Raw genomic sequence first — 26,762 nt, forward strand, 5'->3', positions numbered from 1 at the left:
TAAGAATTGGAGCTCACAAAGTAGCAGCACCCATGGAAGAGCCCGGGGAACGGGACGAGGCGGCAGAAGGCAGGCGCTTCCCTAGACTTCCCAGGGCGGCCATAGAGCCCAACAGGAGAGGAAGAGCCACTCAGCCCAGGATCCTGCTTCCCACTCAGGGGAGCTAACAAGGTCTAGCCCTTCTCCATCCATTGAGGGGGGGGATTTCCTGGAACTAGCCTGAGGAAAAGCAGTATTTAGAAGGGACGGACTGTCACAGCAGAGTGAAAGCATGCGCTGCTGGGAAGCACTAGCGAGGAGGGTCGGGGGTACTTGCCATGAACAGGCCCTTGGGGTCCTCTGACAGCGCTGCAGGGACGGGGAGGCCTTGGTTCCCTTTTGGTCCCAGGGTAGCCTAAAGTGCAGTCTCGGGCGCCCACCTGCAGCGCGCTCACTGGGCCGTGCTTTGCAGCAGCTGCTCCCTCTTCCGAGGGTCGCAGAAGAACCGTAGTTTCCCGGGGAGCAGTTTCACCTCCACGGGCATCGCCTCGTACTCCTCGCTGTCAATGCTGAAGGAGCCCCCTGCTCCCTGTGGAGGAGAGAATATTCGCAACAGCTCACGCCCACACTGGCTGCAGCTCGTCACCACTAGGGCACCAGAGCAGGTGGTTAGGGCAAAGATCCTCCTCTCTGAGGATCTGGTCTGACGTTCTTTTTTTTTTTTTAATTTATTTTATTTATTCACTTTTGGCTGCGTTGGGTCTTCATTGCGGTGCGCGGGCTTCTCATTGCGGCGGCTTCTCCTGTTGCATGCAGAGCACAGGCTCTAGGCGCGCAGCCCCCAGCAGCTCTGGCATGTGGGCTCAGCAGTTGTGGTTCACAGGCTCCAGAGCACAGGCTCAGCAGTTGTGGTGCACGGGCTTAACCGCTCCGGCATGTGGGATCTTCCTGGACCAGGGATCGAACCTGTGTTCCCTGCACTGGCAGGCGGACCCTCAACCACTGCACCACCAGGGAAGCCCCTGGTCTGATGTTCTTCGAAAAGAGTATTTCAGCGCCTGTGTCAGACACGGGGCTGGTTCCGGAAATAGCCCTATTCTACCACCATGACAAAGGTTTCAGTGGCCTCTGTCTCCTCCCAGAGTATTTTGGGATTTGTGAGACAAGGTTATCATTTTCAAATGCTTACTGTAAGACAGGGTCCTGTCACATCTTTAAGGAATTCATAGAACATACGTGTATGTCCTTCTCAGCCCTAATCTTTCTCAAATGAAAAGCAAGAAACACAGCCAATTCTCTGAGGAAAGCCATTACAGCCACTTGATGATTTTCATGGTTCTTTAGGACCCGCTTAGCTTTACACCTAAGGTATAGCAACATTAATATTACAGATTCTGTAAAACCCTTCTGTAACTCATGCATTTAATTCAGCATTTGCTGCGTTGAAACTATGGTGCCAGCCACCGTGGGGACACCTACCTTTTTGAACACCTTAGTTTAATAGCCACAAGTCTTCAGAGGCCACCTGTAGTAGGGTTTTTTCCACTTACAGGTTATTCTACTAAGCTTGGCATTTCCCAGTACAGAAAAATTTACTGCCATCCTGAAAACTGCTTCCAGATCCTTTTTAAAAAATGTGAAGCTAGGACTTCCCTGGTGGCGCAGTGGTTTAAGAATCTGCCTGCCAATGCAGGGGACACGGGTTCGAGCCCTGGTCCGGGAAGATCCCACGTGCCACGGAGCAACTAAGCCCGTGCGCCACAACTACTGAGCCTGTGCTCTAGGGCCCATGAGCCACAACTACTGAAGCCCACGTGCCACAACTACTGAAGCCCCTGTGCCTAGAGCCCATGCTCCGCAACAAGAGAAGCCACTGCAGTGAGAAGCCCGCGCACCACAACGAAGAGTAGCCCCCGCTCGCCACAACTAGAGAAAGCCCACACGTGGCAACGAAGACCCAACACAGCCAAAAATAAATAAATTAATTAAATAAATTTTAAAAATAAAAAAGTAAAGCTACAATCCACTATTAACATTTGCTAACTGGAGAATTCTGTGGGTATAGTAGCTCTCTGCATAATTTACATTCAGAAAAATAAAAGCTCAGGAGACCTAAGGATCACTTTACAGAACCTTGGCTTGACAACAGCGGAAGTCTTCAGGAGCCCAACTCTAAACCCGTGACTCAGAAGGGGGCTTCTGTCATCTTTTCAGGTCTCCCTTAATGTAACCCAGAGCCTGGCACAGTGCTCAGCACGTACAAGGTGCCTAAAAAAGGGTCTGTTAATAGGAAGGAGGGGGAAGACAACAGGAAGGAAGACAGACCAGGAAAGAACCACAAGCTCTGGGACAGCTCACCCCCGCTCACCTCAGGAAGAAGCAAAGTGCAGCGGCTGGCCTGAAGACACTCGGTGCCGTCAGCGCGCACCTTGGGGTCTCTCACCTTTTTACTTCTGTTGGTACAGGAAAAAGCAAGCTTGGAAACCAGTGCTGGCAACTGCATTCGACTGCAAGAACATAGCAAGTTCTGCCTGTCTTTTGATGAGATGAAATAGATGGACTCATAATCTCTTGAACCGCGGGGTTCTGTGAATAATTATTCCCCCAGTGATTCTTGCTTAGTGTGGAGATATGTTCTAGATTGAGGTTCATTTATTGCAGAGAACGTGCTTGAAGTTAAGACTGATTTTTCTCTGAATTGTTTTTTATTTTTAAATAGTTCCATGTATACCTAATTCTTGGGCTATTTAAAAATCTCAAATTTAAAAATTGGAATGAAATGAAATTTTTTAGAAAAAAGTACTAAACTTTTGATATTTGGTACTTCTTGTGAGTCTATTACTTGAAGGGGAAAATTTTTTATTCTAATTTAAACTAGATATTTATATGAACAACCAATCTTAGTAGTTCTTGAATGATTCTCTACTTAGCATAGTGCATCTTTACTTGGACTACATGGCTTTAGAGTAAAACTATCAGCCTGTCCACACACGTGCACGTGCGCACACACACACACACACACACACACACTCTCCCCCTCCCCCTCATGTATATACCCTTCAGCCAGTCAGGGTCAGTGGAAAAGGGGTAAAAGCTAATCTCAGAAAATTAGTCCATTCTTTATTATTAATTAACAAGAGTAATTCTTTCATCTATGAAACTTCATCCATTTTCTAAAGCAACTTTACAATGTTCTTATCAGATACCCAGAGGAAACAGACATTACTTGATTTCACTTCCTGTAGAGACCAAAAGGAAACCATGTTATTGCTGTTGCTGAAGATGATTACAGCAACAATGCAGAAACATAATGACTTCGTCTAATTTAAGCAGTATCACCGGGTTTTCTTCCTATTTTGGGATGTCAGTATTATGAAGGAGATTCAAATATAGCTGGTCCCACTGGCCAGACTTTCAATTAAGACACTGTGTGGCTTCTGGACCCTTCCTAGGAGAAGAAAGACTTTTCCCTTCTTCCTTTTACTACAGTTAAGTAAATCAAAGGCTGCAGAAGCAGCTATTCAGCAACTGAAGAATTGGTACCAAAGGCAAGAATAACGCAAACTGATGAAAGACACTGTACTGCCGGTGCTGGTGCAGAGAATGAAGTAGCCATGGAGACACGGCCGCTGCAGCAGAAATGTCTAATCCTTAGATGGGCGCCAGAGGGAGCTCTGAGACAGAGCTCATAAAAAGCTGAGCAGATTCCCAGTTGGCATGGTAACACACAGGCTCCTCAGATGCTTTGAAGGCTGGCAGAGGGTTGAGAGCATTCTTAACCAATAAAATTCTGGCAGAGGTAGGGCTTAACAAATCAGACAGGACTTGGAAGGGTATTTTGTAGTGGAAAAGGGGAAAAAAGCCTGGAAAATGTCCAAGGTACTCAATACCTTTTCATCAGTGCCCTGGGAAGAGGGCAAGGTGGGCTGACATGAATGGTAACTGATGCTGTAAAGTGCTTCACACTGAAAAAGACTTTTCCCACACAGTCCTTTGAGGCTCAAAAACAATCCTGAGATAGAGGTGATTATATCACACCATTCTATACACAGGGAAAAGGATTCAGAGAAGGTAAAGGATTTGTCCAAGTCATAAGGCCAGTAAGTGGCAAAATCAAGATTTGTACCCAGTAGTTCTGACCCTGAAGCCAAAATTCTGGGTATGATACCACGCTGCACTGAATCCTGTCATTTCAGTTGAAAGACAAAGACGGCTCCCATGCTCTGATCTTCCCGAAATGAATGGGGAAGGCCACAGTAGGAGAGGTACACTACACATGCCAACTCAAATGAAAAAAGGATGCTATGGTTCCCAAACCAGACAAGTCCTCGGTTGGATCTCTGTCTTGGAGTGCATGGGCACTCAGATTGGTAAAGTCTGAGAATACAAACTACTTAAAGCCTCACTGCCTACAAACCCCAGTCCACTTACCCTATACTTATGAAGTCTCCTTTGCTGACGGTGTTGGGTTCCATGCAGATGTTCATAAAGTCTTCTTTGCTCTAAAAAGGTGAGGAAAACTAAAATTAATGCTCTAAATTTTGGCTAATGCAGCCTGTTGCCCTCCTTTAGCCTTAGAGGGTCGTGGTTGGAGCTGTGTATTATGGAGGGGACTTTACTTTCAATGACTTTATCCTGAATATATCCTCAGTCCTTTTTTTTCTTTTTACATTAAGACCTTTATTGAAGTGGTATTTACATACCATAAAATTAATCTCTATTGCTTGCTTGTTGTTTTACTACATACGTAAGCTAGGTAAAAACTCAGGTTTGGAGGGTGGTCAAGTTCTGTCGCTCGCTAATAATCGTAGCTGTTATAGTCTCTAGGGTCCCCTCGCTGGCAGACCAAGCTTCCAGCCCCTCTCTCCCAGCAAGTCTCCACCCTCGCTGTACATCATCATCACGCCACACTGGCTGGATCAGCTTCTTGGTGTGGAGAGCCCCCAAGTATCTGTGTTTTTTTAAATGCTCTACATGCAAACTTGGTATGTGACCAGAGTCGAGCAGCAATCCTTTTATGCCATGGCAATGTTTTTAAAACTTTACATTCCCAACCACAGAATATTCTGGAAGAACTGAGCTACAAGGAAGTGGCTATAAAAACAGACTTGGTTCCTGTGCCACTCCCCACCCTCCCCCCGCCTCCCCCCGCCTCCCCACAATTTACCACCAGTTGGTGGCTAGCAGTACAAACCTGGCCCTCTGTAAATCAATCCCAACGCTTCTGGGTCTGCTTCAAATAGAGGTTTGTTTATTTTTGGACAGGTTCAAAATCTGTAGCCCCAGGATCACCCCCAGGCCTCTGAGAGCTGACAGCCTGTGCCTAAGGTTAAAGGGCACTACCAAAGCACAACTTCACATCTCAACGAGGAATTACAAAACATAGAGGGATACCTCCGCTCCAGGGTCACCTTTCGTTAAATGACTTACTGTCACCTATGTACCATGAACTCCTCTAAGTGCTAGGGTTGTGTCAACGAATGAAAAAAACAAAAATTTCTGCCTACAAAGAACTTACATTGTACCAGCGAGAGTGGAAGGGATAAACAAAACACAACCATAATAAAATAATAAACTTCATGTATATTAGAAGTGTGTTAGAGTATATCCATATAAAAATAGTAAATTGTGGACTGTGTATGTATATTAGCATAAACGGCAAATTATAGAGTATATCAGAAGTGTTATTAGAGTATATTATAAAAATGAGATAAAAGGTGGTATTGGTGGCATTTTCAGTATATGTGCTACCGAAGCAAGCACGATTGGTGGCGTCTTTAAAGAGGGGTCCAGGTAGGCCTCATTGACAAGGTAACCTCTAAGCAGACACCTGAAGGAGGTGAGGGCATTGTGGAAATCCAGGGCAAACTCTAGCAAACATCACCTGGAGGGCCTGTTAAAACACAGGTCAGAGCTTATGGTTCAGTAGATCTAGAGTGAGCCCCAAGAATCTTCATTTCTAACAAGGTCCCAAGCAATGCTACTGCTGCTGACCCAAGGCCCACGCTTTGAGAACCACTGGCCTAGGGAACTGCAGTCCACACAAAGGGCACTGCCAGGGCAGGCGCCTTAGGTGGGAGCAGGCCTGACGTGGCAAAGAACAGCAAGGAGGCCAGTATGGCTGGAGCAGAGTGAGAAAAGGGGACGAGAGGAGATGGAATCAGAGGGTTCAGGCGCTGGAGCAGTAGGGCCTTGTGCACCCCCATAAGGAAGTTGGCCGTCAGGCTGAGTGAAGTGAGGAGCCACTGGAAGGTTCTAAGCAGAGAAATATGATTTGACTTTTTTAAAATTAGGATCTCTCTGGCTACTGTGTTTAAAGGAGAAGGAAAGGGAAAAGGGCAGGAAGACCACTTAGGAACATACTGTAATAATCGGGCGAAAAGACGACGCTGGCTTGGATCAGCTGGCAGTGGACACTGAGACGTGCTGGCCATATTTAGAAGGTGAAGCCGCCAGGACTTCCTCTGAGATTTGATGTGAGGAGAAAGAGGAGCCAAGATGTTTGGCCTGAACGATGAAAAGCATGGAATTACAATCAACTGCGCTGGAGGAATACTGAAGAAAAGGCAGTTTTCAAGGGGTGGAAGTGAAGACCAGGAGCTCAGTTTTGGACATGCCAAGACTGAAATGTATCTTAGACATGGAAGGGGATAAGTAGATATACATACAAGTCAAGGATTTGACTTTTGTTAGTGCAAGTGCGAAAATCAATGTGTTATACTACAATGACAGATTCAGTGAGAAAGCCTTATCTCAATAGTGGCTGGAAAGGTACTTGATAAAATTAAAGATCCACTCATGATAAAAACCCTCAGCAAACTACGGTAGGAGTGGAAGGGAACTTCCTTAATCTGATAAAGGGTATCTACAAAAAAAACCAATCAAACTCAAGAATGAAGCAGTGAAGCCTTTCTCTCTCAATCAGGAATGAGACAGGGACGCCTGCCATCCCTGCTTCTGTTCAACACTGTATTGAGGTCCTAGCCTATGCGATAAGACAAAAGATTAGAAGAAGGTTAAGTATTTGAAAGGGAAAAATCATATCCACTGCACTATTTGCAGTTGATATGACTGAACCTATAGAAAATCGAAAGGAATCCATAAACTTAACATAATAAGAATTGTTAGGTTGCTGACGCAGCATCAATATAAATAATCAATACATGTCCATCAGCTAAATCAGTTAAAAAAAAATAACAATTTAAGAGATACTATTTACAACAGTATCAAAAATTAAGATAACTAGGAATCTACCCAGCAAGACAAAATGTTATAGAGAAAACTATAAAACTTCATTGAAAGACATTAAAAACTTAAATAAATGAAGATACGCCGTGTGCATACGATAGAAGAGTCAATATTGTAGAAATGTCATTTCTCCTCAAATTGATCTACTGGTTCAATGTAATGCTGATCAATATTATAACAGATTTTTACGTGGAACTTAATAAACAGTCTAAAGGATTTATAGAGGTTGAAGAGCCAAGAGACTCTTTAAGAAGAAAAACATAGAGGGACTTACTATAAAACTATAATAATTAAGAGAAACATAGTATTAGTACAAATATAGAAAAATAGAGCAAAAGAATAGACTAGAAACATCTCCATGTATACAGATACTTGAGGTATGACAGAGGTTTACTGCAGATCAGTGGGGTGTGGGGGGAAGGACATTTCAATAAATGGTGCTTGGACAACTGGCTTTGTATATGGAAAGAATATAAAATTGGAGCCTTACCTCCATCATTCACAAAACTCAATTATAGGTGGGAGTACTTCTTTTTTAAATAAATATGGAATCATTTGCTGCAAATCATGTTAACCTGGTTTTTCATTTAACAATATATGATGAACATCTTTCCATGTCAATAAATATAGAGAGAACATTTTAAATACATGTACCAAAATGTATTTCTCATCAGTGGCCTGATTAGTTTGTTTCACATATTTTGCTATTATAAATACAGTGAACATAGCTCTACAAGAGATCCTAATTTTCAAGCATTCCACACCCCTCAGGCCTCTTTCAGACTCTGAATGGACTTTTTTTTTTTAATGATAAATGAACATTTTGAGCTATTACATGGCAGCTTCATTGTCTTTGAATATTTTATTGCATTTGCTTTTATTTTTACAAAGAGGATAGAAAAAAAAAATGAATGTGCTGCTGCTAGCGATAAGCAGCACAGGATCATATACTTTTATAATTGGCACAAAGATAAAAAGCTCTCGGCACTCTGAATGAGGCTAATCTCGAGCCACAATCACATACATACTCACTGAACTCAATCCATTCATTGGTATTCAGTCATCAGAGCAAAGAACAAGGTTAAAGAACATGAACAAAACACTGGAAGTACATATCATCAGAGATTGAGTATAAAGGAAATGTATAATTAGAAATCTTATCTTTCTTTTTAAAATTCCTCTTTTTAACAGTATTTTTTTAACCTTAATACATTCACTTTCACCAACATTTTCAGACTCTCTACATTATGTATCATCTGATTATCTCTGAAGGATAAATTTCTAGAAATATGCTTAATAGGGCCAAGGGTATGCTTACATTTCAGATGCTTAATATATACTGCCAAAATGCCTTGGAGAAAAAGTGTTCCGATTTCTCTTTCCCTCAAGAACACCTGACAGCCCATTTCCCTATCCACACCAACACTGAACACCAGCATGCTTTTTAATCTATGGCAATTCAGTATTCACTATTTTAATTTGTATTTCTTTGATACTGAGCACTTTTTCTGTTTCTTTACCTACGAAATTCAGAGAGAAGTTATATCTACCTGATAGTGTAGTTATGAGGATTACATGAGCTGACACTGTGTAAAATTCTTAGGACAGTGCTTATCATGTAGTAAATATAAGCGATTTTTTTCATGTTTTATTTCCTTTGTGAATTTCTAATTATGCCCCCTGCCTGTTGTTTATATTAGTCCTTTGCCCATTTCTTATTGATTATCCTAACAGTTAAGTATAAAGGAAAGCTATTAACTCCTGGTATATCACATCCTAATATTTTTCCCAATTTGTCATTAAAAAAGTTTTTTTTAAAGATTGATAAATTATAAAGGAAATCTAAAAATGAGTGTCATTAAAATTTTTGTTTATAGTTTCTTTTTTATTAGAAGTAGACAAATGCATCAATATGATTTTTGGTTAGATGCCAGGCTTGGAAAGGCCTCGTCCTCCCAAGTTTATATTGATAATCACTTAAGATTTCACTCTAGTGTTTTTAAGTTTTATTTTCTTACATTTAACCTTTTAATCCAACCAGAATCAATTTAGAAGGTGAAAAGAGCTATGTGATCCAAATGTTATACAATGGACATGCATTACCTTTATAATTAAAAAGCAATCCAGTACTCTGAATATTAATATTGGAATCAAGCTTCTCACTACACTTGTCCCCCTCATTCATCTTACTACATTCATATGTTCAATTCCATGTGCCAGTTTTCAGACTGACCAGGTTAGTTGTGAACGTACTACTTTGATTCACATAAAAGCTGAACATAGGATTAGTCCACGGTTAAGGATAACTTTCCTACTGGCATGCTCATTAACATAAACTATTAAAGTTTTCTCTAGACCAGGGGTCAGTAAACCCTTACTGTGAATGGCCAGAGAGTAAATGTTTTAGGCTTTTGGGCCATTCAGTCTCTGTCACAACAACTCAGCTCTGCCACTGCCATATAAGAGTGGCCACAGACAACGTGGATATGGATGAATATGGCTAAGTTCCAATCAAACTTTACTTGTGGATGTTGAAACTTGAATTTCGTATACTTTTACCTATCACAAAATATAATTCTTCTTTTGACTTTATTCCAACCATTTAAAAACGTAAAATCAATTCTCAGCTTGCAGGCTGTAGTAAAACAGGTGGCAGATCAGTTTGCTAACCTCTGCTTTATTTCAAAAAATGTTTAGCCTTTTATCTATATCAGCACTATCCAGGAGAGCTTTTTGCACTATGGAAATATTTTATATTTGTGTTTTTCAATATGGTAGCTACTAGCCACATATGGCTATTGAGCACTTGACATGTGGCAGAAGTAGTAAGTTTTAAATTTTATTTGTATTAATTTAAATTTAAGCAGCTACATGTGACTAGTGGCTACCATACTGGTCAGTGCATTTCAATAGATTGGACTCAATATGTAAAATAGAGATGTTTGTGTGTATACATATATACATCTATATAAATGTAGATGTATATATAGTTTTCTCTCCTGGAGACCTAAATCTACAAATTTAATATAGTCACAAAAATAATGGATATTTACTCAAGTAAAAGTTCCACAAATTTTTATTCCTGTGACAAATGGGATTCGGCTAACTCCATTTCTAAAGGCCTTTTGCCCTCAGTTCTCTCAGGCAGAAGGCTTGGTGACAGACACTTGATCAGAGCCCCTTAAGCTTTTAGGCACTTCACTCGCTGTTTCTTCTCATTGCTATTATTCCTCAAAGGCACCCCACAGCCTCCTGTTCCTGATCCTTCCCTCTCTATCCCCACAGGGTAAAAATAAAAACGCCAAGTTAGTGGAAGAGCATGTAGCCTTTGTCACTTTTTCCCAAATGCTTTTCTACTTTAAAAAAAAAAAGCACACTTACTGCCAGGTCAAGCTGACTGTTCCGGGTCGTGATGGACAGTTCAAGGGTGGACAGCTGCACTTCCTTCCAGACCTCTGGGCTCACCTCTTGGGGGGCTGTGTGAATGCATTCGATACAGGTCAATGTCTCCCATGAACATCTCAGCACCAGCACCACGGCCAGCTACCAGTGGCTCAGATGGCCTCCCAAGCCCATCTGCTGACCGCCCCCCCCACCGCTTAGTTTTCTTTATCTCATACTTTTGATACACAGGTTAAAGGGCCAGGCTCAAAATGGAATCTCTATGCCTGAGACATCCCTATCGAAGCAGCCACAATAACATAAAGGCTGGTGACAGAAAGAGGGAGTCGCTGGGAGTCACAGCTGACACAGGCTGCTCCCATGCATGGGACCCTGGTGCTGCTGTTTGGGGCCTGCACTGTGCACACAGAGGGCTGAGTTCAGTGACGCTGGAAAGGAGAGCCGAGCGCCGAGGCGGGGTCTGCTGCAGGCAGGCCTGAGCTGACCCGGGCTTTCCAGTCGTCAGTGCCCTCGCTGCTCACCGTCCTGCGGCTGGACCCAGTAGGATGCGAGCCTTCGTAATATCCTCCTGTACAAAGAGGGCCGTGGAGGGGTCTCTTCTGCTCCGCTGGGAGGTCGCTCTGTAGGTCCCGTGTATGAGAGAGAGGCTTGATGAGTCTGAGGCCACTCCTTTCAATGTGAAGAGACAAAAACCTTTATCATGCAACACGATTCCAAACTCTTGGGGTTTCTCTCTACAAAGGACAGTATTCCACCCATATCTGCTTGAAAGCTAACTAGTAATCTCCTCTCATGTGATGAAATTATCTCTAATTTGCCGTGTGGAATCCTCAAGCTTTCTTTTCCTATTGAAGGCCTATAGGAACCCAGTGACTGCGGCCTCCATTGCTCTCCTAACACAGAGCAGAGAGATCAAAGTGGACCAGCAACCAGCCACTGCTTATACTTGTGCAAGAAAACCTCAGTGTGAACAAGCATAGAGTCATCTGATACTGTGACTTAGAGATGGTGACACAAACATGAAATCCAGTTGTATCACATACCTTCTTCACTTCTGTTATCATATTCCACTCAGAGACCAGACTGCTTTAGTCCAGCCTCGAAATCCAGCCCAAGGCCTCTCATTCCTGCTTCAAAGGCCATCACTCTCAACTCTAGATTTGTCTTCTTCCTGGCACCCTGAGTCCAGTGCCATCCTGGGTCCCATCAGTGTCCCCAGGGATGATGAAAACAACACCCTAGCCTCTCAGCCCTTGACGTCACCTCTAACCCACCACAGCCACTGATTTCCATGGCCACGTCCCGGTCCTTATCGGTACCCAGAACTACTCCATCTTAGAAATCTAAAGCCCTGATATCCTACCATCTAATCACTTCCCATATTCTTCTGGTTGATTCTTTTGTGCCCAATGGCTCTTAGGGTGAACTACTCCCTTGTTCTCAAGTTTCCATGGGGTGAATTACAAAAGAGTAACAATTCCAACTTCTCTCACTCCATCTCTTACTCCTTCCCAAGTCCAGAAAGACCCAACCCCTTCTCTTCTCACTCGGGAAGTGGCCGTCCTGCGGACCCACGCATCCACTGCTTCCTCACGCAGTGAGCTTACTTAGCAGTCTCTGCCCCGAAGGAGACGTTTTAAGTGGATAAATTCAATTTGGAGTATTAGGAAATCAGATTGTGACCACGTATCCAAGCTGTGTCCTTCACTCCTGCTGACATTTATAAAGCTGGTATGCTGATTTCCATCTGCTTTGTTCCTGCATTTGGTTAGTCAGAGGAGGAAGAGAGGGGTGTGATTTGGGGGCCAGTGGAGACCCTAACCACACCAAGCTCTCAGTCGCACTGAGAATCCCAGCCCCTGACCACGCCATTTGTCCTCAGGCCAACCAGATGAACAGTGGGTTAGTTTATATCACTCTCTTTCCCATTGCTTTTGGCCCTCGTGTCTCCTTTCTTCCATAATGTTTGCCCTGAAAAGCCCCTATTCTTGATCAATCAGTCACTAGGTGTCTGTACTTCTACATCGTGGCTCAATATTATTAGAGGGGGAAATAAAACACTCCTGCTGAGTACTGACACAGGGAAAACAATCACCCAAACGAGCATATCCATGTCAACAAATTCTAAGGTTGTGCATGCCACTTGATAATCCTTCTAAACCTACCTATTTTCATCTTTCTTCAAAACTCCCCATACCACCACGACCATCACCACCATCACCACCATCACCACCATCACCACCACCATCACCACCACCATCACCACCACCATCACCATCACCATCACCACCATCACCACCATCACCATCACCACCATCACCACCATCACCACCACCACCTCACTTTCAAAAGATCACTTGCTTCCTGCGCTTCAGTGAGAATATCAAGACATCAGTGAGAACTGCCTTACCTCTTTATAAATATGTTTGCATCTGGACCTCTTCTTTATTTCTCTCCTGTCTCAAGGAAAAAGGCGTCCCTCCCCCATCCAAGGCTAGTCCAGGACTTTGGATCCCACTCCCTTCCACTTGCTCGTGGAACTAGCTGAGTCAGTCATGCTTTTTGTGTCCTTTCTCTCTTCTCCTCCCATTCTTTTTCACTTCTGCTTCAGGAAATAAAGACACAGATACCTCTCCAATTAAAAAAAACCAAACACTCCAGTGGCCCATATTTCTCACTAGCTTTTGTCTTTTTATGTCCTTCTCTTCAGAGTCGAGATCCTTGAGGGAGTGGCTCTACTGCCTCTACCTTTTGCTCCCATTTACCCCTGAACTTTCTTCAGTGCGGCTTCAGCTCTTCCACCCACGGGCTACCGAACCTTCAGAGGGCACTCACTTTCCTGCCTCTATTTAGACTCTGCCATTGCTTCTTGAAATCTCACTCTCTTCTTGAAATTCTCTCTTCCATCGGCTTCTGTGTCGGTACTTCCTCCTGGAGTCTCTCTTAGCGGTTCCCAGGCATCGTCTCTGGCTCTTTAAATGAAGGCTATTCCTGGCCATCTATTCTCACTAGTAACTTCATTAAATCCATAGCTCAATGCCACTCATACACTTATGACATTTACATCTATTTTTTTAGCCCAGATCTCTCTGAATTCCAGACCGAAGTCACGACTGTATTGCCACTTGTCTGCACCACCAGTGTGTTAAACCCAGTATGTGCCAAACTGAAAATTTCACCTTTCTTCACAAACTTGATTCTACTCTAATATTATCAGCATTAATGGAAAACTCTAGTTACCAAACTCTAGTCCCTCAAACCAGAAATCTGGGAATACTATAAGCTCCTTCCAACTTTTGAGGGCTGTACCTCTTTAATCCATCCTCTGTGGTCAATATTCACTGTTACCACCTTATCACCTCTCAACTGGATTACGTTAACAATCTTCTACCTGATGCCTTTGCCTTTAACTACCCATGTCCAATCTCTTGTCCACACTGTTGCCAAACAATTTTTCTAAAGTGAAAATCTGCTCTTGTCACTCCCCTGCTTAAGACTCAATAACCCTCTAGTGCTTTAATGATAAATGTCAGATCCCACATCAAAACCTGTCATAAGCGGTCCTGACCTAACCCTCAAAGTCCTCTTCCCGCCATGCTACTGCATTGGCCATAATTAAAGACCGTGTTATACCACTGTGACTTCACACATCCTCACCGCTCCACTCGGAATGCCATTTATCTAGTCCTGTATGTATTTCAAAATCTGGCAAAAGTGTCACCTTCCCTGGGCTGACTTTACCAACCTTCAGTCAGAGGTAAATGCCCCTCCTCTCTGCTTCCATCTTATTCTCTCCATATTTCTCTCTTAGCACTTGCCAAACTGCTGATTTACTTGGACCTCACCCCCAGCACTTGAATACTTCTTGAGGGCAGGAAACCTGTCTTATTTGACTTTGCATTCCAAATATAAAGCAGGGCTTGCCACACAACAGGTATGCAGTAATTGTTTGCTGAAGAAATGATGGAAACAGTTTACATGCTCCCAGATTCTACAACTTAAATATGTAGTTACTCTATTTCTTCCTGAATGCAATCCCGACTCCACCAATGTAATTGTGCCCTCAAGCAACAGCAGTAATGCATTTTACTCACACAATTTGCCTTAGGTATAGAAAGTCCTTGGCGCCCCCCAAGTTCATTTTAATAATCATATAGATTGGTTACCCCTAGTACTTTAATGGTTTTGTTATCCATCTGGAATTTATTTAGAAGGTAAAGGGAGCTATGTTTTCCAAACGTATTGCAATGGACATATATTACTTTTGTAATTCGAAAAACACTCAATACTCTGAATGTTAACATTAAAACCAAACTTTTCACTACATTCGAACTTCATCTGCCAATTTTCAGATTGGTCAAATTGTAAATATACTACCTTGATTTGCGTAAAAGCTGAACACAGTATATAGTACACAGATAAGTATGACTTTTCTATTAGCATTTTCATGAATATACATTGTCGAGCTTTTCTCTATGCCAGTATTTCTCATTGTATAGTCTACAGCAGCACGGCCTGATAGAACTTTCTCTGATGATGACAGCTGTTTCTAGACCTGTGCTGTCCAATACGGCAACCACTACCCACATCTGGCTAGTTTGAAGCACAAAGCAGAGTTTGAAACCTCCTATATTATACACAAGCCTATATGATGAGATATATTCAGATACAAAACTTCAATTCATTTCCAGATGCTAATATAGACACACTTGCAAATAGTTAATGAGATACAGGTCATTGTGTTCAAGGTTTGTCTGGTAAGAGTGAGTGAATGAATAGACAAAGGGAAGTAAAATACTAAAATGAAATTAAATATGGGCTTGGTAATGGAGAAGGTAAGTTGGTAGATGAGAGGAATCACAACAGGAATGCTTTCTGCATTTGTATATAAGTAAATATGCCCCACTTTAGTGTTGGAGCATGCCATATACATCTGTAGCAAGAAATTTTTTAAAATTCCAAATACACACATCACAGAGGAACAACAAAATACCAGAGGTCAAGCTTCTACATTGTAAACTGTATTTACCTTAAGAGTGCTGAAAAAGTGGGCTACTTTGGTTTTTAGAGGCCCAAGATACCAGTACCTGAGAAAGACCAAGATAAAAATGTAATTAGAATATTAAAAGAACTATCAATGTGCTAGATACCATTCATGATGGATAATACATTAGAATTACACCTTTACCATGAGTGTCTGCTCTGGAGGCTTGGAGACTGTGGTTTAGCATAAAAAAAAGTATTGCAGTAAGTTTTTAATCTGCATTTGAATACCATGTAAAACCATACATAATTAGTTATACAGCAGCTAGATCTTTGCAATTTACAAGGGATATATAATCAGAGTCTCCTTGAATCTCTAAATTCACAGGTATCACTGTAATATATACTTTCCACCATGGAATACAGTTGAGTATACATTCCAAATAAGTGGAGAGTGATAAAGCCACAATGAGATGCAGTTGCTGGGTGCTGATGTATTACTCATGAGCTAAATGGCTGCATTCTGTACACCGTGTTCTTTCTCACACACAAACATACAATTAAAATCTGTAAATCAGCATAACTTCACATTACTCATGTTATGCAGCTTGAAAATGGCAAATGTGAAATCTGGGAATGAAGAGGGTCTACTTCATATTGCTAAATACCTAAAAGCTACTGAAGAGAAAAAGATGCCTAGTTGGAATTAGAAAAGTGGCATAAAGTAGATTTCTCTCTTAAAACTTATCTCTGTCACCTACCAGCCCATCTTAACTGCTCCCTATTTGTTTTGGATCAATATGTATTTATTTAGCACTTACTATGTATATGGAGGAAACAAAGCAATATAAAGAATATAAAATTCTTGCCTTTGAGGGCTCCTAATTTGAGAAAATAAGGCCCCCCAAAGTAATAGAAAATAACAAATAAATAAACATACTTATATGACATGGTATAAACTGATCACTATTCATTGGTAAGGAGAGTCAAGAGGGCACAAGAAATCATTAAGGGCCTAAAATTGAAGCAGCCACACTTGCATAGTGAATGACACAAGAACAAAGTAAGGGCATGGGACCTAGAAACATGGGTTGGATTTAGATACATGAAAGAGGGAAGGAAATCATTCTAGGCAGAAGGAGTGGTAAAAGTATGGGAAACACTGAGAGTAATAGCCAGAGCAAAAGCTTTATTTAAAGCAAAGATACACAACTCTGTAATTAGGGGTGCTGACAGATTAAGTTGGGCCTTGAATGCCCAAATAAGGAGTTTAGCTATAGAACGAGCAATGCGGAACCACTCTATTATCCAGGTAAGTACGGTGAGGCTATTAATGAGGGCTTTGACCATCTAATTTTTTTGTTTTTGTTATTTTGTTTCAAAGGTTCCTCAGTGATTTGCTTCTTTTCCCAGTTAGCCAGACAGAAACACATCCCATCCAAGGCAGTTTATTTCTAAACTGCCTGCAGTTCCCTCCATCTGTATCAATAGCAGGTTCTGACACTGCGCATGCAATCTTCCTGAGGCCAGCTAGGAATTGGTTTCTCGCGTCCCGATTGTGTCTCTCATGACGCACAGAGCGACTCAGTGCATGGTCCTAATCCAGGTGTAACCACCACCAGAATTTTAAAATTCACTGCTCAGAAATCAAACAATATGGGCCCGCATGTGATATTCCTAAAGGGCTGACCTATGCTTGTGCTCAGTACATTTAGAAAGCGATTTTCGCTCATCAGACCTTCTCAGGGGAAACTAAGCAATTCCTCTTGGTAAATTGCTGGCATTTGAGATTACAGATGAGACACAAAGATAACTTGTGGAATCAAGATAACCACGGCATACTTGCAAATAAAAGCTGTGAAATATTAAAGAACACAGTGTATGATATAACATAGTGATATCTCTCTTTGGACAGTCCACTGTCAGGAACTTCATTAGCAGGAATAACCAGTGAAACAAATGAAAGAAATTTCTGTAGGCACTTCCCTGGCAGTCCAGTGGTTAAAAGACTTCGCCTTCCAATGCAGGGGGTGCGGGTTCGATCCCTGGTCGGGGAGCTAAGATTCCACAGGCCACACGGCCAAAAAAACCAAAACATAAAACAGGAGCAATATTATAACAAAAATTCAATAAAGTTAAAAATGGTCACATCAAAAAAAACAACAAAACAAAACAAGATTTCTGTAAAGAAAATGAGCAGGAATGCCTACAATGTGAAAGCAGGGTTTCTTGATAAAAGCTGTGTGTGAGATCAATCATAATTCATTTAAACCATACTAAAATTGTAAGCCCGTTTTCAAGAAGAGGTAAAGAAAAACTAACGCCCACCAGCGAGGAGGGAACCTCACGCCGCGTCTGCTCAGCCCCACCTCAGGAAGCCCTGCCCAAGCGGCCTCTCATGCAACAGAACAGGACACACCCTCTTTCCGAGCCAGGAGCCTATTCTACACGATGAATTCTCCAAAAATAAGCCCGTTCGCGTGAAAAGCCAGCGGCGGCCCTCTAATCACCTCCTCCACAGGCCTGTTTCTTCCATCTCCCAACGCAGCCAGGCATCTGCCTTTCTTCCTCCTCTGAAAGAGGCGGCCTGGGGTCTGTGGATCTGCTAGGCTTTCAGAAAGAACACCTCTCGGGGGGGGGGGGGTTGTGAAACCCGACGAGGGCTGTGAAAGCTCCACGAGGCTGTGGCCCCAGCGGTGCCTCTGACTTGGTACCCAGCTCATCAGGCCGCGGGAGGAGAGGCCAGCCAGTGCCCCTCCAGGCTAGCATGGCCTCACCCACGCTCACATACGACGTCTCGAAAGAGAGATGCCCGCTGCTCCTCTTGAGCTTCCGCCAGGCTAGCGTGGAGGAAACCAGAACTCTCCGCAGCCTCTCTGCACGTAAGAACTTAAACCTCTACCTCTGTTATTCACACATAATTCAACCGCACTAACTCCTAGATCACTACATATTGAAACCTCAAAGACAGGGACAGAATAAGAAGGTGTCTCAAAATCACCACACGTTAATACAGTGCCCCTTTACTTGCTAACTGAGACGCCAGCATCTCGGAAGGATCCCCATCGAAGGCCGGTCAGTGCAAACACTGGCTGTTCCTTTTCACCCTGGAAGTTAAACACATTTAATTTAAATTAATGACGACAATAACTTGGAACTCTCTACAGGTAAGTAACTGAGTGCTCAGTAAAAGTACTTAAATAAACTGTCCTGTAAAATGAAGCTAACTTTTTTGTATAGGCCTCATGAATCCGCTGGCAAGAAAATATAGTATCATACTTCAGACTGTAATCATTATGCTGATTCTTGGACCAATTAGTCGGGTCAGCCAGAATTTCTTCTCTCTCTTATACTTGTCCAAGGCAAAGATAATTTAAGCCTGCGTTCTCTTTGGAGGGCCAAGAGCTATCAAGGAAGATCAGCAACCTGGTATGTACTCCAGAATGTTTCACTTGGATATCTGAAAATACAGCCAGATATTTGTCATAACAAAGCAGGATGAAAAGTGATTCAGATTTAGTCCAGTGCTTTATGTCCAAATACTGCATATTATAATCAGCAAGCTTCTAAAAAATCAGTGAGTTGATTTAGCAATGTATAGAAAACACACAATTGAGCCACTGCCTCCAAGTGTTTACACTTCATCATGGGCTTTCCTATATGAAAATATATGCACCAGGATTCTGAAAGGGACTTTCCCGGTAGCTCAGAATTGCAGCTGAAGCCCAAGGGTACCCCACATTCTAAAGAGAGCTGCCAAATGCCAGACACAACTCCACAGAATTTGCTAAGCAGGCACAGAACCAGCTCGGTTTCCACCATGCAATCATTAGAACCAGGGTAAGCAGAAGATTAGGAACTGGAGGAGAATCCTTGGCACTGTAAGTTGTTGGCCTAGAGAAAGCGTCTAAGTCTTCTTAGGAGAGGTAGTCCTTCCCCACTCAGTCCCACTTTCACTCCTGTTCCCGCTACACTGAAACAAGTGAGGGTTTTCTAGGCAGATCACACATGAATAGGGCCAGCCTACCAGTAAAAGACACTGGCCTCTCATTCCTTGGTTGTGTATCTGTTGAAGCAGATTTCCTTTTCTGCTCTCTGTACCTGCTTAAGCAAGAGAAGAAGGAGCTAGAGGGAAAGGAGCTACAGGGAAATGGCAGAGCAAAGAGGTGATGGTAAGGTAACCCACTACTGGCACAGCAAGGATGGATTAGTCTCCTGGGTGCCTAGTGCATACTGTGGAAGACAGCAGGGCTTGAGCCATCCTGACTATACTAAGCTAATCATTCATTCATTCTTTTTTCATGAATCATCATTAACGGATACATATTATATATTAGGAACTAGTGATAAAAAATGTCCTCAAAGAGCTCAAGGTATAACGGGGGGTAGAAAGACACAGACAATAACAACACAATGCAGTAGGTTCAAAGAACAGAGATGTGTATCAAGTATTATGAAAGTACAGAGCAGGTGCAACTGTATAGTGAGTGAGGGAGCCAAGGAGATGGATGGTCAGGGAAAACACAATATAAGTTTTAAGACAAACCATAAATTTTAAAGAATAAGGTAAAATCTGAACAGACTGATTACTAGTAAGGAGACTGAATCAATAGAAACCTCTCAACAAACAAAAGCCCAGGACCAGACAGTTTTACTGGTAAATTTTACCAAACATTCAAAGGAGAATTAATACCAATCCTTTTCATACTCTTCCAAAAAACAGAAGAGGAAGGAATTCTTCCAAACTGATTTTCTGAGGCCAGCATTACCCTGATACCAAAACCAGACAAGGACAATACAAGAAAACAAAATTAAAGGCCAATATTCCTGATGAACATAGATACAAAAACCCTCAACAAAATATTAGCAAACCAAACTCAAACATACATTAAAAGGATCACACACCATAAATCAAGATTTATTCCATGGATGCAAGGATGGTTCAACATCTTCAAATCAGTCAGTATGATATGCTACGTCAACAAAATGAAGGATGAAAATCATATGATCATTTCACTAGATGCAGAAAAAGTATGTGATAAACTTCAACACTGATTTATGATAAAAACTCTCAACAAAGTGTGTATAGAGGGAACATACCTCAACATAATAAAAGGCCATATATGACAAGACCATAGCTAACATCCTACTCAACAGTAAAAAGTCTTTCCTCTAAGATTTTGAACAAGAAAGATGCCTACCCTTACCACTTTTATTCAACATAGTATTGGAAGTGTTAGAGCAATTAGGTAAGAAAAAGAAATAAAGCCATCCAAATTGGAAAGGAAGAAGTAAACCTATCATGATTTACGGATGACATGACAGAACTAATAAATTCAGTAAAGTTGCAGGATACAAAATCAATACACAAAAATCTGTGGCATTTCTATACACTAATAACAAACTATCAGAAAGAGAAATAAAGAAAAGAATCCCACTTACAACTGCATCAAAAAGAATAAAATATCTAGGAGTAAATTTAAACAAGGAGGTGAAACTGAAAACTATAAGACATTAATGAAAGAAATTGAAAATGGGAAGATATTCTGTGCTCCTGGATTGGAAAAATTAATGATGTTCAAATGTCCATACTACCAAAAACAATCTGTAGATTCAATGCAATCCCTACCAAAATTCCAAAGACATTTTTCAAAGACATAGAACATATAATCCTAAAATTTGTATGGACCCACAAAGAAACCCCAAACAGGCAAAGCAATCCTGAGAAAGAAGAACAAAGCTGGAGGTATCACACTCCCTGATTTCAAACTATATTACAAAGCTATAGTGATTAAAACTGCATGGTATTGTCATATAAACAGACACATAAATCAACAAAGAGCCCAGAAATAAACCCACACATATATGGTAAATTAATTTATAACAAAGGAGCCAAGAATATACAATGGGGAAAGACAGTCTCTTCAATAAATGATCCTAGGAAAACTGGACAGTCACATGCAAAAGAATGAAACCGGACCACTATCTTAACACCACATAAAAAGATTAATTCAAAATGGATTAAAGACTTCAATATAAGACCTAAAACAATAAAGCTCCTAGAAGAAAACATAGGGGGTAAGCTTCCTGACATAAGTCTTGGCAATGATTTTTAAATTTGACACCAAAAGCAAAAGCAACTAAAGCAAAAACAAATAAGTGGGGCTACATCATACTAAAAACCTTCTGTTCAGCAAAGGAAACCATCAACAAAATAAAAAGGTAACCTACTGAATGGGAGAAAATGTTTGCAAATCGTATATCTGATAAGGGGTTAATATGCAAAAAATACAAAGAACTCATATAACTCAATAGAAAAAAAAAAAAAGCAGGCCACTTGAAAAATGGGCAAAGCATAGAAACAGACATACTGATGCCCAGCATCATTAATCATCAGAGAAAGGCAAATGAAAACCACAATGAGATAACAACTCACACCTATTAGAATGGCTATCATCAAAAAGACAAGAAAAAACAAGTGTTGTTGAGAATGTGGAGAAAAGGGAAACTTTGTGCACGCTGGTGGGAATGTAAATTGGTGCAGCCACTATGGAAAACAGGATGGAAGTTCCTCAAAGAATTAAAAATTGACCTACCATGTGATCCAGCAATTCCACTTCTAGGTATTTATCCAATGAAAACACAAACGTTAACTCAAAAGATATATGCAACAGACACCGCAGAAATACAAAGCATCATAAGAGACTACTACAAGCAACTCTATGCCAATAAAATGGACAACCTGGAAGAAATGGACAAATTCTTAGAAAGGTAGAACCTTCCAAGACTGAACCAGGAAGAAACAGAAAATATGAACAGACCAATCACAAGTAATGAAATTGAAACTGTGATTAAAAATCTTCCAACAAACAAAAGTCCAGGACCAGATGGCTTCACAGGTGAATTCTATCAAACATTTAGAGAAGAGCTAACACCCATCCTTCTCAAACTCTTCCAAAAAAACTCCCAAACTCATTCTATGGGGCCACCATCACCCTGATACCAAAACCAGACAAAGATACTCCAAAAAAAGAAAATTACAGACCAATATCACTGATGAATATAGATACAAAAATCCTCAACAAAATACTAGCAAACAGAATCCGACAACACATTAAAAGGATCATGCACCATGATCAAGTGGGATTTATCCCAGGGATGCAAGGATTCTTCAATATACGCAAATCAAGCAATGTGATACACCATATTAACAAATTGAAGAATAAAAACCACATGATCATCTCAATAAATGCAGAAAATGCTTTTGACATAATTCAACACCCATTTATGATAAAAACTCTCCAGAAAGTGGGCATAGAGGGAACCTACCTCAACATAATAAAGGCCATATATGACAAACCCACAGCAAACATCATTCTCAATGGTGAAAAGCTGAAAGCATTTCCTCTAAGATCAGGAACAAGACAAGGATGCCCATTCTCGCCACTATTATTCATCATAGTTTTGGAAGTCCTAGCCACGGCAATCAGAGAAGTAAAAGAATAAAAGGAATACAAATTGGAAAAGAAGAAGTAAAACTGTCACTGTTTGCAGATGACATGATACTATACATCGAGAATCCTCAAGATGCCACCAGAAAACTACTAGAGCTAATCAATGAATTTGGTAAAGTTGCAGGATACAAAATTAATGCACAGAAATCTCTTGCATTCCTATACACTAACAACGACAGATCAGAAAGAGAAATTAAGGAAACAATCCCATTCACCATTGCAACAAAAAGAATAAAACACCTAGGAATAAACCTGCCTAAGGAGGTAAAAGACCTGTACTCAGAAAACTATAAGACACTGATGAAAGAAATCAAAGATGACACAAACGGAGAGATATACCATGTTCTTGGATTGGAAGAATCAATATTGTGAAAATGACTATACTACCCAAAGCAATCTACAGATTCAGTGCAATCCCTATCAAATTACCAGTGGCATTTTTTACAGAACTAGAACAAAAAATCTTAAAATTTGTATGGAGACACAAAAGCCCCCGAATAGCCAAAGCAGTCTTGAGGGAAAAAAACGGAACTGGAGGAATCAGACTCCCTAACTTCAGACTATACTACAAAGCTACAGTAATCAAGACAATATGGTACTCGCACAAAAACAGAAATATAGATCAATGGTACAGGATAGTAAGCCCAGAGATAAACCCACGCATCTACGGTCAACTAATCTATGACAAAGGAGGCAAGGATATATAATGGAGAAAAGACAGTCTCTTCAATAAGTGGTGCTGGGAAAACTGGACAGCTACATGTAAAAGAATGAAATTAGAACACTCCCTAACACCATACACAAAAATAAACTCAAAATGGATTAGAGATCTAAATGTAAGACCAGACACTATAAAACTCTTAGAGGAAAACACAGGAAGAACACTCTTTGATATAAATCACAGCAAGATCTTTTTTGATACACCTCCTAGAGTAATGGAAATAAAAACAAAAATAAACAAATGGGACCTAATGAAACTTAAAAGCTTTTGCACAGCTGCACAGAACCTACAAACAAGACAAAAAGACAACCCTCAGAATGGGAGAAAATATTTGCGAACGAATCAACGGACAAAGGATTAATCTCCAAAATATATAAACAGCTCATGCAGCTCAATATTAAAAAAACAAACAACCCAATCCAAAGATGGGCAGAAGACCTAAATAGACATTTCTCCAAAGAAGACATACAGATGGCCAAGAAGCACATGAAAAGCTGCTCAACATCACTAATTATTAGAGAAATGCAAATCAAAACTACAATGAGGTATCACCTCACACCGGTTAGAATGTGCATCATCAGAAAATCTACAAACAACAAATGCTGGAGAGGGTGTGGAGAAGAGGGAATCCTCTTGCACTGTTGGTGGGAATGTAAATTGATACAGCCACTATGGAGAACAGTATGGAGGTTCCTTAAAAAACTAAAAATAGAATTACCATATGACCCAGCAATCCCACTACTGGGCATATACTCTGAGAAAACCATAATTCAAAAAGACACATGCACCCCAATGTTCACTGCAGCACTATTTACAATAGCCAGGTCATGGAAGCAACCTAAATGTCCATCGACAGATGAATGGATAAAGATGTGGTACATATATACAATGGAATATTATTCAGCCACAAAAAGGAATGAAATTGGGTCATTTCTAGAGACATGGATGGACCTAGAGATTGTCATACAGAGTGAAGTAAGTCAGAAAGAGAAAAACAAATATCATATATTAACGCATATATGTGGAACCTAGAAAAACGGTACATGTGAACCGGTTTGCAGGGCAGAAATAGAGACCCAGATGTAGAGAACAACCTATGGACACCAAGGGGGGAAAGTGGTGGTGGGGGGGTGGCAGTGGGATGAATTGGGAGATTGGGATTGACATATATACACTCATATGTATAAAATGGATAACTAATAAGAACCTGCTGTATAAAAAATTTTAAAAATAAAAAGTTACATGCACCCCCATGTTCATTGCAGAATTAATTACAATAGCCAAGATATGGAAACAACTTAAGTGTCCATCGACAGATGAATGGATAAAGAAACTGTGGCATGCACACACACACGCGCGCACGCACACATACACAGATTCAGGAATATTATTTAGCCATAAAATAGAATGAAAACTTGCCATTTGGGACAACATGGGTGGACCTTGAGGGCACTGTGCTAAGTGAAGTAAGTCAGAGGAAGACAAATACTGTATGATCTCTCTTATGTGTGAAATCTAAAAAAACAAAAAATAACAACAAAGAAAACAAGCTTATAGATGATGCAGAAAACAGACTGGTGGTTGACAGAGGTAGGGAATGGGGGTGGGAGGAATTTTTTTTTTTTTTTTTTTTTAAAGGTTTTTTTTTTTAAAGTATTCTTTTTTTTTTTTTTTTTAAATTAATTAATTAATTTATTTATTTATTTTTTTTGACTGTGTTGGGTCTTCGGTTCGTGCGAGGGCTTTCTCCAGTTGCGGCAAGCGGGGGCCACTCTTCATCGCGGTGCGGGGACCGCTCTTCATCGCGGTGCGCGGGCCTTTCTCTATCGCGCGGCCCCTCCTGTCGCGGGGCACAGGCTCCAGACGCGCAGGCTCAGCAATTGTGGCTCACGGGCCCAGCTGCTCCGTGGCATGTGGGATCTTCCCAGACCAGGGCTCGAACCCGTGTCCCCTGCATTAGCAGGCAGATTCTCAACCACTGCGCCACCAGGGAAGCCCTGGGAGGAATTTTTTAATGCAATCTAACTATGTTTTTTGATCCAGCATTTATATGTATGTGTATCTGTATCTATATGTATATCTGTATAATTCCTGGATTCATTCTTTTATCTATTCATTATAATTTTTGCAGATCTACCTAGGAGGTTCCCAAGAGTGAGCTAAGCACTATATAGTATTGAAAGAGAAGGAACGAGGCTGAATCATACAGTACTGGACTAGGGAAGATGCATGTTAATTAAAAAAAAGAGAGAGAGAGAAATCAGGTCCCTTGAGGAAGGACACTATATTACAGTAATAAGTGCATACTATAGTGATTTCCCCAGTCCTTCCCCAGAAAGGAAAAATAAATAAAGCACCTAGATTGGGGAGGGTGGGAAGAAAGTAGAGAGAAAGAAAAGAAACGAGGAGAAAGGGCGCTCTAGCCTAAGGGAGAGAATTAACACTATGTGAATAGTTTGCTGTATCAATGGGAACATTTCCCAAATGTTTCTTAAGATGTTAAGTGTTACAGCTGATGATGATGATGATGATAGAAGATTCCATGTTGAAATAAGTTGGGAAATATCAAACTTATTTGGTTTGAAAGAAGTTATGTTTACTGCAATTCTTCTTAGAGTCTTTAATATGTTAATGTACATTATAAATTTCCAAAAGAAGATATACAATATACAGCTTTCCTGAGTTGTTAACTGTTCAGCCCTTCTCTGGGAAGACATCTTGCATAAGTAATATTCCTTAGGGAAATGCTGTTCTAAAGCATGCAGTGGAAGCAAGAAGTGCTGAGCTAAGTACTCAAGAGTTCCTGACTGGTGCTCTAAAACCATTTTCCCTTCCTTCATGTAGGGGGAAGAATTTTGGGACTCTTCTGTTAAGATTAAGCGAAAAGCCTTGCAACCTTAAGGTTCCACGGAATT

General features: G+C 41.1%; 1 protein-coding gene across 4 annotated transcripts in view; it reads right to left on the bottom strand.

The window, feature by feature from the left end:
- Window positions 1-283: 283 nt before the first annotated feature.
- Window positions 284-26,762, bottom strand: part of AGK (acylglycerol kinase) — an 85,976-nt gene continuing 59,497 nt past the window's right edge. For all 4 annotated transcript variants that reach the window (XM_007177027.2, XM_007177031.2, XM_057549737.1 and 1 more), the window contains 7 exons: window positions 18,640-18,719; window positions 15,659-15,716; window positions 11,151-11,298; window positions 10,609-10,703; window positions 4,411-4,481; window positions 2,348-2,432; window positions 284-568 (listed from right to left, as the gene is read on the bottom strand). In XM_007177027.2, coding sequence (XP_007177089.1) covers window positions 431-568; window positions 2,348-2,432; window positions 4,411-4,481; window positions 10,609-10,703; window positions 11,151-11,298; window positions 15,659-15,716; window positions 18,640-18,719 — 675 coding nt within the window. In that variant the 3' untranslated portion in view covers window positions 284-430. The remainder of the gene's footprint in view (window positions 569-2,347; window positions 2,433-4,410; window positions 4,482-10,608; window positions 10,704-11,150; window positions 11,299-15,658; window positions 15,717-18,639; window positions 18,720-26,762) is intronic.

This window comes from Balaenoptera acutorostrata, chromosome 7 (assembly GCF_949987535.1).
Source record: "Balaenoptera acutorostrata chromosome 7, mBalAcu1.1, whole genome shotgun sequence".
Lineage (NCBI taxonomy): Eukaryota > Metazoa > Chordata > Mammalia > Artiodactyla > Balaenopteridae > Balaenoptera > Balaenoptera acutorostrata.